Source organism: Leptosomus discolor, chromosome 1, assembly GCF_034619465.1.
Source record: "Leptosomus discolor isolate bLepDis1 chromosome 1, bLepDis1.hap2, whole genome shotgun sequence".
Taxonomy (NCBI): Eukaryota; Metazoa; Chordata; class Aves; order Leptosomiformes; family Leptosomidae; genus Leptosomus; species Leptosomus discolor.
This window is the reverse complement of record NC_141391.1, coordinates 124,801,311-124,814,517: the sequence shown is the minus strand read 5'-3', so window position 1 is coordinate 124,814,517 and position 13,207 is coordinate 124,801,311. Positions and strand designations below refer to the sequence as shown.

Sequence of the window (13,207 nt, the reverse complement as noted above, 5' to 3'; positions counted from 1 at the left end):
CAGAGTGATGAACTGACCCCAACCTCCATTCCCTGTTTTTCCCCCTGTGCCGCTGGGAGGGAGGAGAGAGAAAAATCTGGATCAAAGTTAAGCCCGGGAAAGGAGGGAGGGGTGGGGGGAAGGTGTTTTAAGATTTGGTTTTATTTCTCATTACTCCTCTCTGAGTTAATTAGTAAAAAGTTACATTTTCCTTTAGTCGAGTCTGTTTTGCCCGTGACAGTAAATGCTGAGTGATCTCCCTGTCCTTATCTCAACCCCACAAGCCTCTTGTTATTTTTTTTCCTTTCCCCTGTCCAGTTAAGGAGGGGGAGTGATAGAGTGCCTTTGGTGGGCACCTGGCATTTTGGCCAGGGCCAACCCACCACACTTGAAAAATAAATTGTCCTTAGTTTAGACTCTAGTCTGTGGACTGTAGTGTCTAGCTGTGTGATGAGGTTTCAAAAGTTAAAGGAAATAGGTGAAACCATCATTTTACTGAGAAGTTTAGTACTTAATGACATTAGAATTTGGGATTACAGACTTACTGTGCTTTGGTTAGAGCTGGAAACCTATACAGGCTAAAGACTAGACATTGCTTGGAGGAGAAATCTATTTTTAGCATCATAATTTCTAATGAAAGGTGTCATTAATTTTAACAAGTAGCTTTTTTTCCCCTTTCTTTTTCTCACCAGCCAGTCTTACTACAGCCTGCTTGTAAGGAGCATATGACTGGAAAAGGATTTGGTTGTTCCTTTAAAATTTTTGCAGTACAATATGAGAGAAGTGGTGTGTTACTTTTGGGACTGGGATGTACTAGGGACTAATTAATTCATTAAAGATTTTGCAGTAGTTTCCATTTCATTATGAATTCCTAACTGAACATTCAATCATATTTTTTTCTGTCCTTTTTTCCCAAAATCACTTACCCTTCAGATGGCTCATAGGTATTCTTCACTTCTAGATTAACCCTCTACTCTTTCACTTCAAGCAGTCTATGGATGCTGCATGGAGTGATTTCTATGTATATACCCCATAAAAGGCTTTTTTATGTTTCTTAGTTAAGAAGCTCAGTCCTGCATCTATTATCTTTACCTCTCTTAATTACCATGATGTATTATTCAGTATTATTTGCGTAAGTGTAATTACATTTGAGAAAAAAGGAGGCTGAGGGGAGACCTTATTGCTCTCAACAACTATCTTAAAGGAGGTTGTAGTGACGTGGGTGTCGGTCTCTTTTCTTAAGTAACTAGTGATAGGACAAGAGGAAATGGCCTCAAATGGCACTATTGGGTATTAGGAAAAATTTCTTCACTGAAAGGATTGTGAAGCACTGGAACAGGCTGCCCAGGGAAGCAGTTGAGTCACCGTCCTTGGAGTTATTTAAAAAATGTGTGGATGTGGTGCTTTGGGACATGGCTTAGTGGTGGAGAGTTGGCAGTGTTAGCTTTCTGGTTGGACTCAAGAGTCTTTTCCAACATAAATGATTCTATGATATAGTGTTCTGGGTTTTAATCTAGGTGAAAAATTATTTAGGAAAAAACTTTCCCTATGGTATGTGGGTGTCCTTCTGCTAGCTTTAATTTAACACTGTATTCAATAAAGTAGAAATAAACATTATAAATTATAAAATAGTTATAAAACCTAGTAATAGATGAAAAAGTCCATGAAGACAATTCTTAAATTGGATGTGATTAGTTTGTATGTATTTAAATTACATGTTGGAATTAGCTTCTGCTGATTCAGGATCCTTCATGAACCATTGCTGGGTAAATGTCACCAGGTTCATCTATGGTTTTAGAAGTTTAATGCCAGAAAAACGTTGTAGGGAGCAATCTTGGAGATGAAAAGCCATTAATGGAACTTCAGTGCATTTTATACGCTTGTTTGTGCAAAGTACACACAACTTGCTTTAAAGGGAGGCAATGGGGAAAGCACTGTGGAATCCATCTCATTTATAGGTAGTCTTAGAGGAAGTAGTGAGATTTAGCACCTGTGTAATAAAGCAGCAGGATTTGGCTATAGGAAAACTCCAGTTAAAGTTCAGGTTGACTTGCTGATGGCTGGATTGTGTACTCATTACTTGTACTTTGTCACTTAATGTAGCATAAAGGCTAGATAATGAGAATTTCTCCCCCCACAATCTAGTTACAGGTCACCATTTGCTTATTAATTTAAATACGTGCCTTCCCCACAAAACCATGTTAAAATTTCAGCTGTATTCAGCTGTTTCTTCATCTCTTTCGTCTAGCTGCTTATTGGTTTTGCGTGCATATTAGGCCTTCAAGAGACCACAGCCTTAACTTTTTGAGAGTACTAAGAATCCTAAATACCTCCTTGTACTCTCGATTGTAAATTTTTTTTCCAAATCTGGGTAAGTAAATGAGAAAAAGCTTAGTGGGGAGACAACAAGAGGAGGAAGGACCTTAGTGGCACCTAGAAATTCTAAGTATTTTAAAGTGTTTCAAAACTGCAAAGCTTGAACGTGTTGTGCTCAAGCAATTGTAAATAAGGAAATCAGTCCCTCTACCGTATTGCCAACTTGACGCAACACAAAAGTTGGGAAGGCTTTTTCCACTATTAGTTGGTGTCTGCATGAATGAACATTTCTTCCCTGGGGAGAGCAAGGTGGAGTGAGGAAGAAAAGGACCATTCTCAGTGTTCTTTATATAAGATGAAGTCTGGGTCAGGCTGTCTTTTTGTGTGTTGTGTGCGTCTTTTACAGTGCTGATGTGGCCTTGTTTGTGCTAAACAAATTACAACCGTTTTCAAAGTTTGTATCTTTTCACAAGTTGTTTTGCAGTGTGGTGGTGTCAAACAGCCCTTTTTGTTTGTTCATTCCACAGATGCTTCAAAATCCATCAGAATTTGCACAGTCTGTAAAATCCCTATTAGAAGCACAAAAACAATCTATTGAGTCTGGCTCCATAGCTGGTGGGGAACATCTCTGCTTTATGGGAAGTGGCAGGGAAGAAGAAGATATGTATATGAACATGGTGCTAGCACACTTCTTACAGGTAAAACTAAATTGCTGTTGATTTTAATAGCTGAAATAAATTGTGTCTGCATGTGTAACTGGTACTAAATGGCAAAATATTTTCCCCTTTAAATCATAACTGTTTTTTTACATTATTCAAGTTGACAGTTTTTATGAAATTAACCCACGTTTCATTACCGTGCTTGAAAAACTCATTCCACAGATTTTTGCTTTGACCAAAAATGTCTTTTCTGTTGCAGAAAAATAAGGAGTATGTAAGCATTGCCAAAGGAGGATTTATGGGTAAGCTTGTTAATGAGCTTTGGCTTGAGAAAACTTGATAATGCTGTTGATACTTCTATTAGGCTTTGGCTAGAAATCAGCTAAATGAATAGCAAATAGGGCTCATTTGTCAGGTTTTTGTTTTGTGTAAGTCAACACTGTGGTTGTCTAAGTAAACATCTGTGGTTAACTGTTACGACTTACTCGTATTTCTGAATGGTGAAAAATTAATATAGGAAGTGGGGAAATTCCCTACTTCTTCTAACTTATCATTCTTGATGTGTAGCCTCTGTAGATTGCAGTAGAAGATGCTACTTCTGTGTAACAACTACTGTTGTGTTTTCTTAAATCATCAGTTCAGAATTTGGCAGTTTGTTGCTGAAATCAATCAGGCTCTACAACAAGTGGAGAGATCCATGCTACGATATGAGTATAGAGGCATTACTAGTCAATACGTGCAGTGTCATAACAGCAATCTTCAGGATCAAAGCAGTGATTTATTTTTAGTTACTGCTGTATTTTAACTGTTTTTTTTACTGAATATTAGCCTTTGTACTACAGAAAGAAAAGCCAAGGGTGATGACAGAAGTAGCTGAATTTATCTGTTTCATTAAATCATGTGGAGCAAAAATTATTACCGATTAGCATTGAATATACAATATTTTCATAAACAGATTAATTCCAGTGTAGTTCTGAATGTTTTTAATGGCCTTTTAACAGCCCTCCAGCAGCACTTAGCAGATATCAATGTGGAAGGACCAGAAAACGGATATGGCCACTGGATTGCTAGTACCTCAGGCTCAAGAAGTAGCATAAACTCCTCTGTTGATGTAAGTGAATTTTAAGCTCAAGTGGTATAGTAGGATGGGAGCCTCAGGTGTACTGAGGTTTTTTTCTTCATATTCCTCATTATGTTCTGTAAAAAGCATTACTGCGAGTCATGATTGTTTTCAGTTGTGTTTAATTTCAAACTATATTAATTGTCTAGTTGGAAGCAACCTAAACATTTTTATCCTTTTGAAAGGAAGAGCTTGTACAGAAGAACTTGCTGTAGTTGTTTTCCAGCAGAATATATGTAATGGACAAATCTTTTCCTGGCTTTTCTTCACTCTCAGAATGAATTACTGTAAACCTGGCATACAGTTTCGTGGGAAAACTCAAAATTGTCTTTCTTCTATAGCTGATATGTTGTACATAGAATTTGGCTTTTAATTTGGATGCAACTTATTAATAGAATTCCTTCCTCTCTAGGCTTCCATAGCAGAATGCTCAGTAATAAGGTTTGTTAGCTTGCTTTATTGGGTCATCTTTACATCAGACACATATTGCTGTCATTTGATAGGATTCTAAAAGAATACTTAATGCTATAATTAATGTTCTACTAAGTACCAAAAAATAGGTTACTGTTTTGTAGTCTGTTTCCTTTCTTAATGAACTAGAGATGAAATATCCTTATTTTTATATGATTAATCCTGAGAGGAGTTACTTTTACAGGGTGATTCTCCTAATGGTTCAAGTGATGGAAAAGGAGTAAAATCCCTGGTAAACAAAATGACGGTTGCTTTGAAGACTAAATCTGTGAATGTGAAAGAAAAAGTTATTAGTTTTATTGAAAATACATCTACGCCAGTGGACAGGTGCGTTATTTATATCTCACTGTGAATTAGCGTGACGAATGACTTCCCATTTTGGGTTGCTCTTTTGTAACTGTGAAGACTGTGCTAATTAAGAAAAAAATTACCTTCCAGTTTCAGCTTTTAGATTTCCTACCCTGACCCTCCTCACAATTTTATCACGACACAGTAAGCCTACCGTGCTGCCTTAGTAATGCAAGGCCAGTGTGAGCAACCTTTTCTCTTTAATGTTTATCTAAAATTTGTCACTGCATGGTTAGTTTGACTTTTTATAATGGGTCGGTTCTGTATTCAGTCTAAAAGTCAAGAACGATTTCACTTTTATTTCAGTTCTTCCCCATCCTGACTCTAATGGAATGGGTGAATGGCAGAAGGATTCTGGAAAGGATTTTTGGTTGGTTTTGTTCTGTTTTGCTTTTTTTACTGCCCTGTCTTGTCAAGTTGAGGTTAACTTTTTTGAAGATCTTTATTTTTTAAGTCCTGACATAAAGCTGCTTTTCAAACCAGAATCCGCTCTTGTTCATTTATTGTATCTTTGTATCTTGAGCTGGGAATGAGAATGTGCAAACATATTAAAAGACACTTTCAAAGTTGGAAGTCATCATTCCAAATACTTAGCTTTCTTAACTAGATAAAGGAAAAACAGCTTTCATCTGTTAAAGCTTTAATTGAATAGCCTGGTTTAGAGTTGTTTAAAATGCAGCCTTTGGAGTTGTGTGTTCCAAAGACATTGATATTCGGGAATTTTATAGAGCTAGTGTTTGTTTGATAACAGGATTTAAAATACATGCCAAATGAACAGTAGTCTTTAGTAGTCTTGTACCTAATCAGAAGGTACAGACTGTTGCTTCTTTTCCTGTTGGAAAATGATTCTTTTAAAATTAGTATTTCACAATTAGAGGCAAAAATATTCTTAAACAGCACTTGGTAGTAGCTTTTGGTGTGTGAAGAATTCAGGTAAGGCCTATAGGTAAGCCATACATAGCATGAAAAATGCATCTTTTAATAGAATTTTTACAAATATTTCTCTACCTTGTAGCTAGCTGTCAGGAATTGCTTTTATTTATAAGCATCCTCCTTGAAGAAGATACATTGCCAATATAGAGCATTTCAATTATTTATCTAGATTTTTCCTTTAAACTTTTTTTTTTAATTCTTTTGTTCTGTCCTCTGCCCCAATGTACTGTAGAATACCTTTCAATATTCCCTGGCCAGACAGAGCAAGCCTGGAGCGGTAAGCTTGATGATTAAGCAGTCTGACTAAAACCACCTTTGTCGTATTTAGCATGGCATCACAATATTTGTAAGCATTGGTTACACTGACAAAATTGCTTGTGTATTTTTATATTAATTAAGGGGTTTTGAATATATTAAAGCTTTTGTTTTTTACAAGTACTGGTCAGGGGACTAGAGGAAGAAAAAGAATGTATTGGCAGTGCTTTCTTCTCTTAGTTTCTGCTTTGTTATTTCTGTTCTCTTCCTTACTATTGCTTTCTATGAAACATTTTTTTTTACTTCTCATGTCCTGTATACGTTTTTATTAGTGACTTGTACTAGTGAAAAACACCAGGAGCAATTACTGAACAAATTATGGCTTAAGGTTTTAACAAGAGAGACTACAACTATGAAAAGGACTTGTCATAAACTGTTCATAAAGCATCATCAGAGCTTAGATTTAACTGGGAATCCATATGGAAATTCTGTCTGGAAATCTGGAATTTTTGTGCTTCTCATCACATGGTGATAGAGCATGCTGATAGAAACAGAGATGCTCATTACTGGGGAAAAGAAAAATGCTGAGTTAGTAAGTAAATGTGCCTTGCAACTCTCTGTCATCTTGTTCACATAACCGCTAAGTTTCACACAAATGTGGAGTCCCTTCACATTTGTCTCAGATTTATTGGCTTATAATTATTTCAGAAATAAAAATTGTGAATTGAGGTTATATAAAATTGCTTGTAATACATGAAGGACAGCTCATGCATAATCACTTCAGAGCTTTGGTTATACTTCAGGAACTCCATAATCTAGCTTTTGACCCTCAGACTGAAAAGCATGATGATTGGTGCTAGAAGAATTAATGGAGATGTAAAATGCTGTTTGCTTTTTCAAGGATTTTGGACCAATTCTTCTTTCAAGTAGTTTGCACATAATTTGAGATAGGATTTACCCATAAGCATTACAGAATGGTGTTGTGTGAGCAAAACCAATAGTAATGTTAACCAATGGTATTTAAAAAAAAAAAAGAGTTGAAATATCACGATAGCACGTAATACATTTTGTTAATTTAGAAATCCTAAAGATCATGGGCACTTCTCCCCACATTTTGTTCATCAGTGTTTAGAATATGGTAAGAAAATTCCAATTTAAAACACTAGGTGACTGTTTGATAACTGAAAGACACTTGAATCTGTGTTTGTAACCAAGACATTTTGATATACTGAGATTATACTTACATATACCAGTTATTTTACTTGCTCTTTTCACTTAATTTGCTTATATTCTTTCATTGGGAGGACGCGATAATAAATTTGCTCACACTGTGGATTGCTGGACTATTCTTTTAAAATTATAGCTCTTAAAAACCTCGAATGGCGTTCTTTTCCCATCCATTCAATTAGATCCACTTTGTGTTTATCACTGATATATGTCATTTTGCAGGCTTGCTGGTAAAATTGCATTCAATTTGTAACAATGTAATAATGGCCTTCCATGCAAACAGGTTAAAGGAAATCCATTTCTAGTTTGATGTTACCAGGTTTTCATAAATTAGCTTTTTACTTTCTCTTGTTTTGACTAACTTTGATCTATAAATACCAATGAGATCTTCTCTTAAATCCTCTCTGTGTAGTTGTTTGACACTATTTAAATGTGCTGCTTCTTATTCAATTGGTTGTGTATTACTAAAGCATATTTACAAAAGCCTCCATATAGAAGCACTGCCCTCTTGAATTGTCAGTGTCATTGATGCTTATTGTCTTAAACACTAATAAGCATGTTTTTGTATGTTTATGTTTTGTTTCATGGTAGAATGCATTTCTGTTGTTTTCCTATTAAACATTTCTTTGTTTTGTCTGCATTAGTAAATTTTAGCCATAGAAAGCGTGGGTTTTGTTTTTAACTTTCAAATACACTTTCAGGTATACATAAGTACTAGCATTCATTTATGTATTACTAAAGAGGTTGCCTGTCCAACTTGGTTGTACAGTAGCGTGTAAACTGGAGCGTGTGAATATACTTAAAACAGGAACCAGGGCTTATAGTTTATACAAAATATGAATACACATTATGGGGAGGGAGGTTATAGAAATTGAAATGGAGGAAAGGGATGGGCATGTTTTGGTTTTGGTTTTTGGTGTTTTTTTTTTTTTAAACTACTACGTGTTGCCAGTTCTAAAGGCTAAAATAATGAACTGTTTATTTTTTTCAGCAATTGCCCTTTTTTGTGGCTTTCTGAACCTTTAGGTTTTGTCATATTTTTCAGGTCTTCTCAGCAGTTGAGGGCCACAACTTTTAACATGACAGCTGTGACCATGCAATCACAGCTCTCTGAGATGGAGGTATCTCAGGATTTGCAACTGTTACTGTCAAACATTAAGACTCAGTTGTGTGTGTTCGTGACATTCAATATGATCTGTAGAAATAGGTTTAAGTGTGAGTTTTGAGGTCCATATCTATGCAGAAATCCCAGTGATGCTGGGATTTTAGCAGTAGGAATCGCTTGACCAAAGCTTTTGGGATTTGGCTTATGCTGGAGAACGTTATGATCAGGAAGTTAGAGTTATATTGCAGTGGATGATTTATAATAACTCCACTTTGAAGTGCTTATGGTATTTTGTTATCTTTCGAGGAATTAACCAGAAAAATGAGCTTCCACACATGTTAGTTAATAGTCTTCATTTTTTCCTCCATCCCAGTTTGGCGTCCTTGTAAAGCTGCCCTGACTGTCTAAAAATATTTCAGTTTCATGCTAGAAACTTCATGGCATGTTGTCAGTTTTCAGGTCTCTGGCATACTTGGGTCATTTGAGAAGATGGCTGGAAGTTATTTTTAAAACAAAAAAAGTATTTCTTTTCACTTTGTTGCAACAGTCACCCTTGCCAAGTAACTGAAATACATGCTTTCACTAACCGAATTGCTTGATGGGTCTGTCACAGTTTCCTTGCAGGCAGCTTCATGAAATTCTCTTGTCCTTCTCAGTTGCACTGTTGTGTTTGTTTTGCTAATACGTTACTGTAGGAGTTGCACCATCAGTGCGAAAGTTAATTTTCTTCTCCCTCTCCTGCACTGTCATTACCAACAGACACGTCAGCAGCAGTGACAGAGTAGGAAAACCCTACCGTGGTGTGAAACCAGTATTCAGCATCGGAGATGAAGAAGAATATGATACTGGTACAGTAGAAGATTTTCCTTTTACCTAGATTAGCCTATTAAGACAAAATTACTAAGTTTGGCTAAATCATAAGAGTGTATTTTACATATTCGTCTTACAATGTGACATTTTTCTAACTATTATCATTGGTAGCGTTTGTTATGGTGGTGCTTAGGACCAACCAAGAAAGAAACACTCTCTTCAAATACATAGTAGCGAACTATGAGATTTTGCGGTAGGCACCAAACTGCCAAGGGGAAGAAGTGGAAATAGATGGATTTAGTGGATCGTTCATGTTAAGTTGCTATTTGTGCAGTAAAGATCTGTTTTTCTGCACTGGAATGTATGTGTAAATGTGCAATTGTACCTCTATTACTCGTGACAGTAAGCAAAATGTGAAGGACCTAGTTTGGCTGATAGATCTTGGATTGAATCTCTAGTATTGGCAGTTAGTATAATGATCTGTATTTCTGAAAATACAGATGGAGCGGGACTTAAGATGGCTGATGTGTGCACACCTCTCTAGTGTTTTGGACTTTGCTTTTTAGCATCAAATCTGTTAATAATTGATTCATCTCTTGATATGTGTGCAGAACGCTGTAGAAAAAACATGCAATTTTTATTTACTTTTTTCACCTAGTTGAAAAATTACAGGGAAAACTGTAATACCACACTTTTCACAAAGGTTTTTTGTGAGTTTTTTTGAGGCTAGTGCTAATGTTATAATGGTGCAGACTTACAGCTGTCCTGGTGGTGTTCTGTTAGTGCTAGCATACTTCCAGCCATCATCATCTCACAAGTAACCATTCTGTTACTGAAAGGCATACTCAGCTTCCGTGTGAGAAACAAATAAGTAGGCTTCTCCAAATGCCATGTAATTGGGTTTGCACAGCTCTTTGATCATCCATAATAGCGTTTGGAGAAGTCTACACAGTTTCAGAAAACCAGATCCTCAAAGACAAATTGTCTAGAACATTTTTGGTAGTGGTTGTTTGCTAATTTCTATTTCCATTCGCTATTAAAAGCACTATTAGGTTTAGTAAGTAAGCATTATCACTGCAATGATTTGAATAAGCAGAGGCAACACCTATGAAGGGAAATATATGTTATTTCAGTACAGAAGAATGCAAAAAGTGAACCTGTTTCTGTATAATTGTTTTTGTGAAGTTTTAGTGGGGGTTTTGTAATAAATAATTGCAATCAGCTATAATAATTGCAATCTGCTGTAGGTGCTTGAGTAGGAGAGTTGGACCAGATGACTGCCAGAGGTCCCTTCCATCCGCAACCATTCTGTGATTCTGTGAAATGAGGATGGATTTTGTTCCGTTCCTTTCAGTTTCATATTGTATTTTTTCAGTGAAAACCTTTTCAAAAGTGTGGCTATAATTCTGAATTGCTTTGAAATAAATAGTTTAACAAAGTGTAGAAAACTGGCTTTGAAAAAGATATTTTAAAGAGGCATCCTTCAAAGTTATTTCTGGGAGTAATTTCTATGGATTTAATATAGTTCATTGTTTTAGTTGACTAGATTGCTTAAATTCTTCTAATGTAACACCTATATTACTATGTAAATATAATCACCATATTTAGACATGAAAACAGTATTTTGCAAGTAAGTGATAACACTTGCAGGTGTGTTAGGTGTTTCACAGAGTCTGTGCTGAAAATTTTGATTTTGAGTATATTCTTGAATGTCCTCAGAAGAGGAGGTGAACCCTAAGACAACAATTTTTGCTAACGATCCAAGGTTATTAAAAGTAGTACAGATAGACCGAAGAATTGAAAGAGTCTTTTGCTAGTTTGAGTGACTGGGCAATAAAATGGCAATGAAATTCAGTATGAATTAATGTGAGGCAAGAAAGACAGAAAAAAAACAGTTCTAGTTTCAGATATAAAATGGTAGACTGATTTTTCTGTGTCCGGGAGCGGTAGGTTTATAATAAGTGCTCATTAGTAGTCAGAAAAGCAAATAGGAATTCTAAAGAAAAGAATAGAGAATAAACCAGACATCATTATGTCACTGTATAAACCTGTGGTTCACCCACACATTGAATATTGTGTGTCTTGATCCTCTGCCTCAGAAATAGTATGTTTGAACAGGAGAAGGTTCAGAGAGGGATGAGGAGGGTGAGGAAAGATGGTGAGAGTGAAAATATTCAGCTATGCCATTGTGAAATGGCTTTCACAACAGGCATAGCTGAATATTAAAACTTTTGTTATGTGAAATAGACAATTTAAGGAAGTAAAATGGCCCACAAAAATAATGTCTGTCCTGGAAAGAGATCAACGGATGTTTATTTCTTCTTTTACAAGAAACTAGAAGCCACAAGAGGAGGCTTTCCTGAAATGTAGTTGACATGGTTTTGATACTCCTTGCCCAAAGATGCTGGTGTTGTACATGGGAAATGTTTACATGGTTTCAAGGAAAGTCTGGACAAGTCCATATAAAAGAAGTCTGTTAAGCTTTACTGAATGGACAAATCAGACCAGCTTAAGAAATCCCCTGAGCTGAAAATAGTTGTCTGCTGAGAGGGAATTAAAAGAGAAATATCAGATATGCGTGCCTCTTTCTTTCTGCCCTCTGAACAATTGTATATGGCTAGGTGGACCTTCGTTTGAACCAGTGTAGCTGCTATGGGTTGAAATGAGTTGAAAAGTTGTCTGGTGTGTGAAAATCTTGTCTTTTTTTATTTTTTACCCCCTGCCTTTGAAATAGATGAAATTGATAGCTCCTCAATGTCAGATGATGATCGAAAAGAGGTAGTCAACATCCAAACGTGGATAAATAAACCTGATGTGAAGTATAACTTCCCCTGTAATGAAGTCAAAGAAAATGGACATATGTTTCCCAGGTACCAGAATTAAGTCTTAATGAAAGCTTAATGCAAATGTCTGTCTTGATAACACATTTTAAAAAAAAAGATATTGGGCAATTAAGTTATTCATGAGATTAAACTAGGAAATTAAGGTGCAGAAGGACCTAGAACAAAATGTTACCACTGTATTTGCATTCTTAGACTTGCAGTGTTACAGAATGGTAATTATGTACAAAACCTAGTATGAAGTTTTGCTTTGCAAAACAAGATAGTAAGAAAAATATTCTCAGTATGTGTAGGCTTATTTTTCAAGACCAGGCTGACCCAAGTACCTGTGGCTCCTGTTTTTCTTGCCTACTTGCCTCTGTGCCTTCTACTACACACCCATCTTGCCCCTAGGATTCGGTGGCCTTGTTAATCCTGCAAGTGCGGAATGTGATGCTTGCTGTGTTTTGTCTTCCCTAAAGAGTACAAATGCTGTTGAATCTGGATAACAGAAAATTATGATGGGCTTTTTCTTGCATCGTGGTCTGTTCTTGACTTTTATTATTAATATTTTCCCATTAGATTTACTTTATATGGTGTATGATTAATAATCTGTCCTGGTATGATTTCTCAAACTGTGTTGGAATTCAGCTAGTGTGTTCCCACCACTAGTTGACCATGCATTCCTTCCATGAAGGCGGCAAAAGTGGGTCTTGAAGTGAGCTGGCAGGTCAGCGTCTCGACATTAGTGCCCCACTGTACAGTGACTGGCAATCATGGAGTGCCAGCACATCCTTTTAACATACCCACATGTCGAGTTCCTGATTTATAGATGGAGGGATGGGATAGGGTGTGATTGGAGTATGAAAGAGGCTGGAGACATTTTCCCTACTCTGTGCATGGCCTGACACATTACTGGTGGTTGTGATCTTTGTTGATGGCACTCATGGCTTCTTACGCTGAGATGATGATGTTAGCTGCTCACTCTGGTTTTGTATGCTGCTGAGGATGTCATGCTTGTTTACAAAAATGGCTATGATACAGTACTGAAGGAAGATTTGAAGTATTTTGTAGAGCTTTCTAAATTCCAGATTTGAAAAGTATTAAAACAGTTTCTTAGATTTGGGAGCTGTTTTATCTAGCTCTCTCCATATAGCTTATTTGT

The 13,207-nt window shown here is 36.4% G+C and overlaps 1 protein-coding gene across 3 annotated transcripts in view; it reads left to right on the top strand.

Annotated features, from left to right (window-relative positions):
- Positions 1-13,207, top strand: part of TBC1D23 (TBC1 domain family member 23) — a 36,791-nt gene that overhangs the window by 21,524 nt on the left and 2,060 nt on the right. The window contains exons 11-17 of one of the 3 annotated variants that reach the window (XM_086478164.1): positions 2,823-2,993; positions 3,214-3,256; positions 3,956-4,065; positions 4,730-4,872; positions 6,059-6,103; positions 9,173-9,261; positions 11,958-12,093. In XM_086478164.1, coding sequence (XP_086334290.1) covers positions 2,823-2,993; positions 3,214-3,256; positions 3,956-4,065; positions 4,730-4,872; positions 6,059-6,103; positions 9,173-9,261; positions 11,958-12,093 — 737 coding nt within the window. Of the gene's footprint in view, positions 1-2,822; positions 2,994-3,213; positions 3,257-3,955; positions 4,066-4,717; positions 4,873-6,058; positions 6,104-9,172; positions 9,262-11,957; positions 12,094-13,207 lie in introns of all 3 variants that reach the window. The other 2 variants (XM_086478170.1, XM_086478177.1) reach the window with 2 other exon arrangements.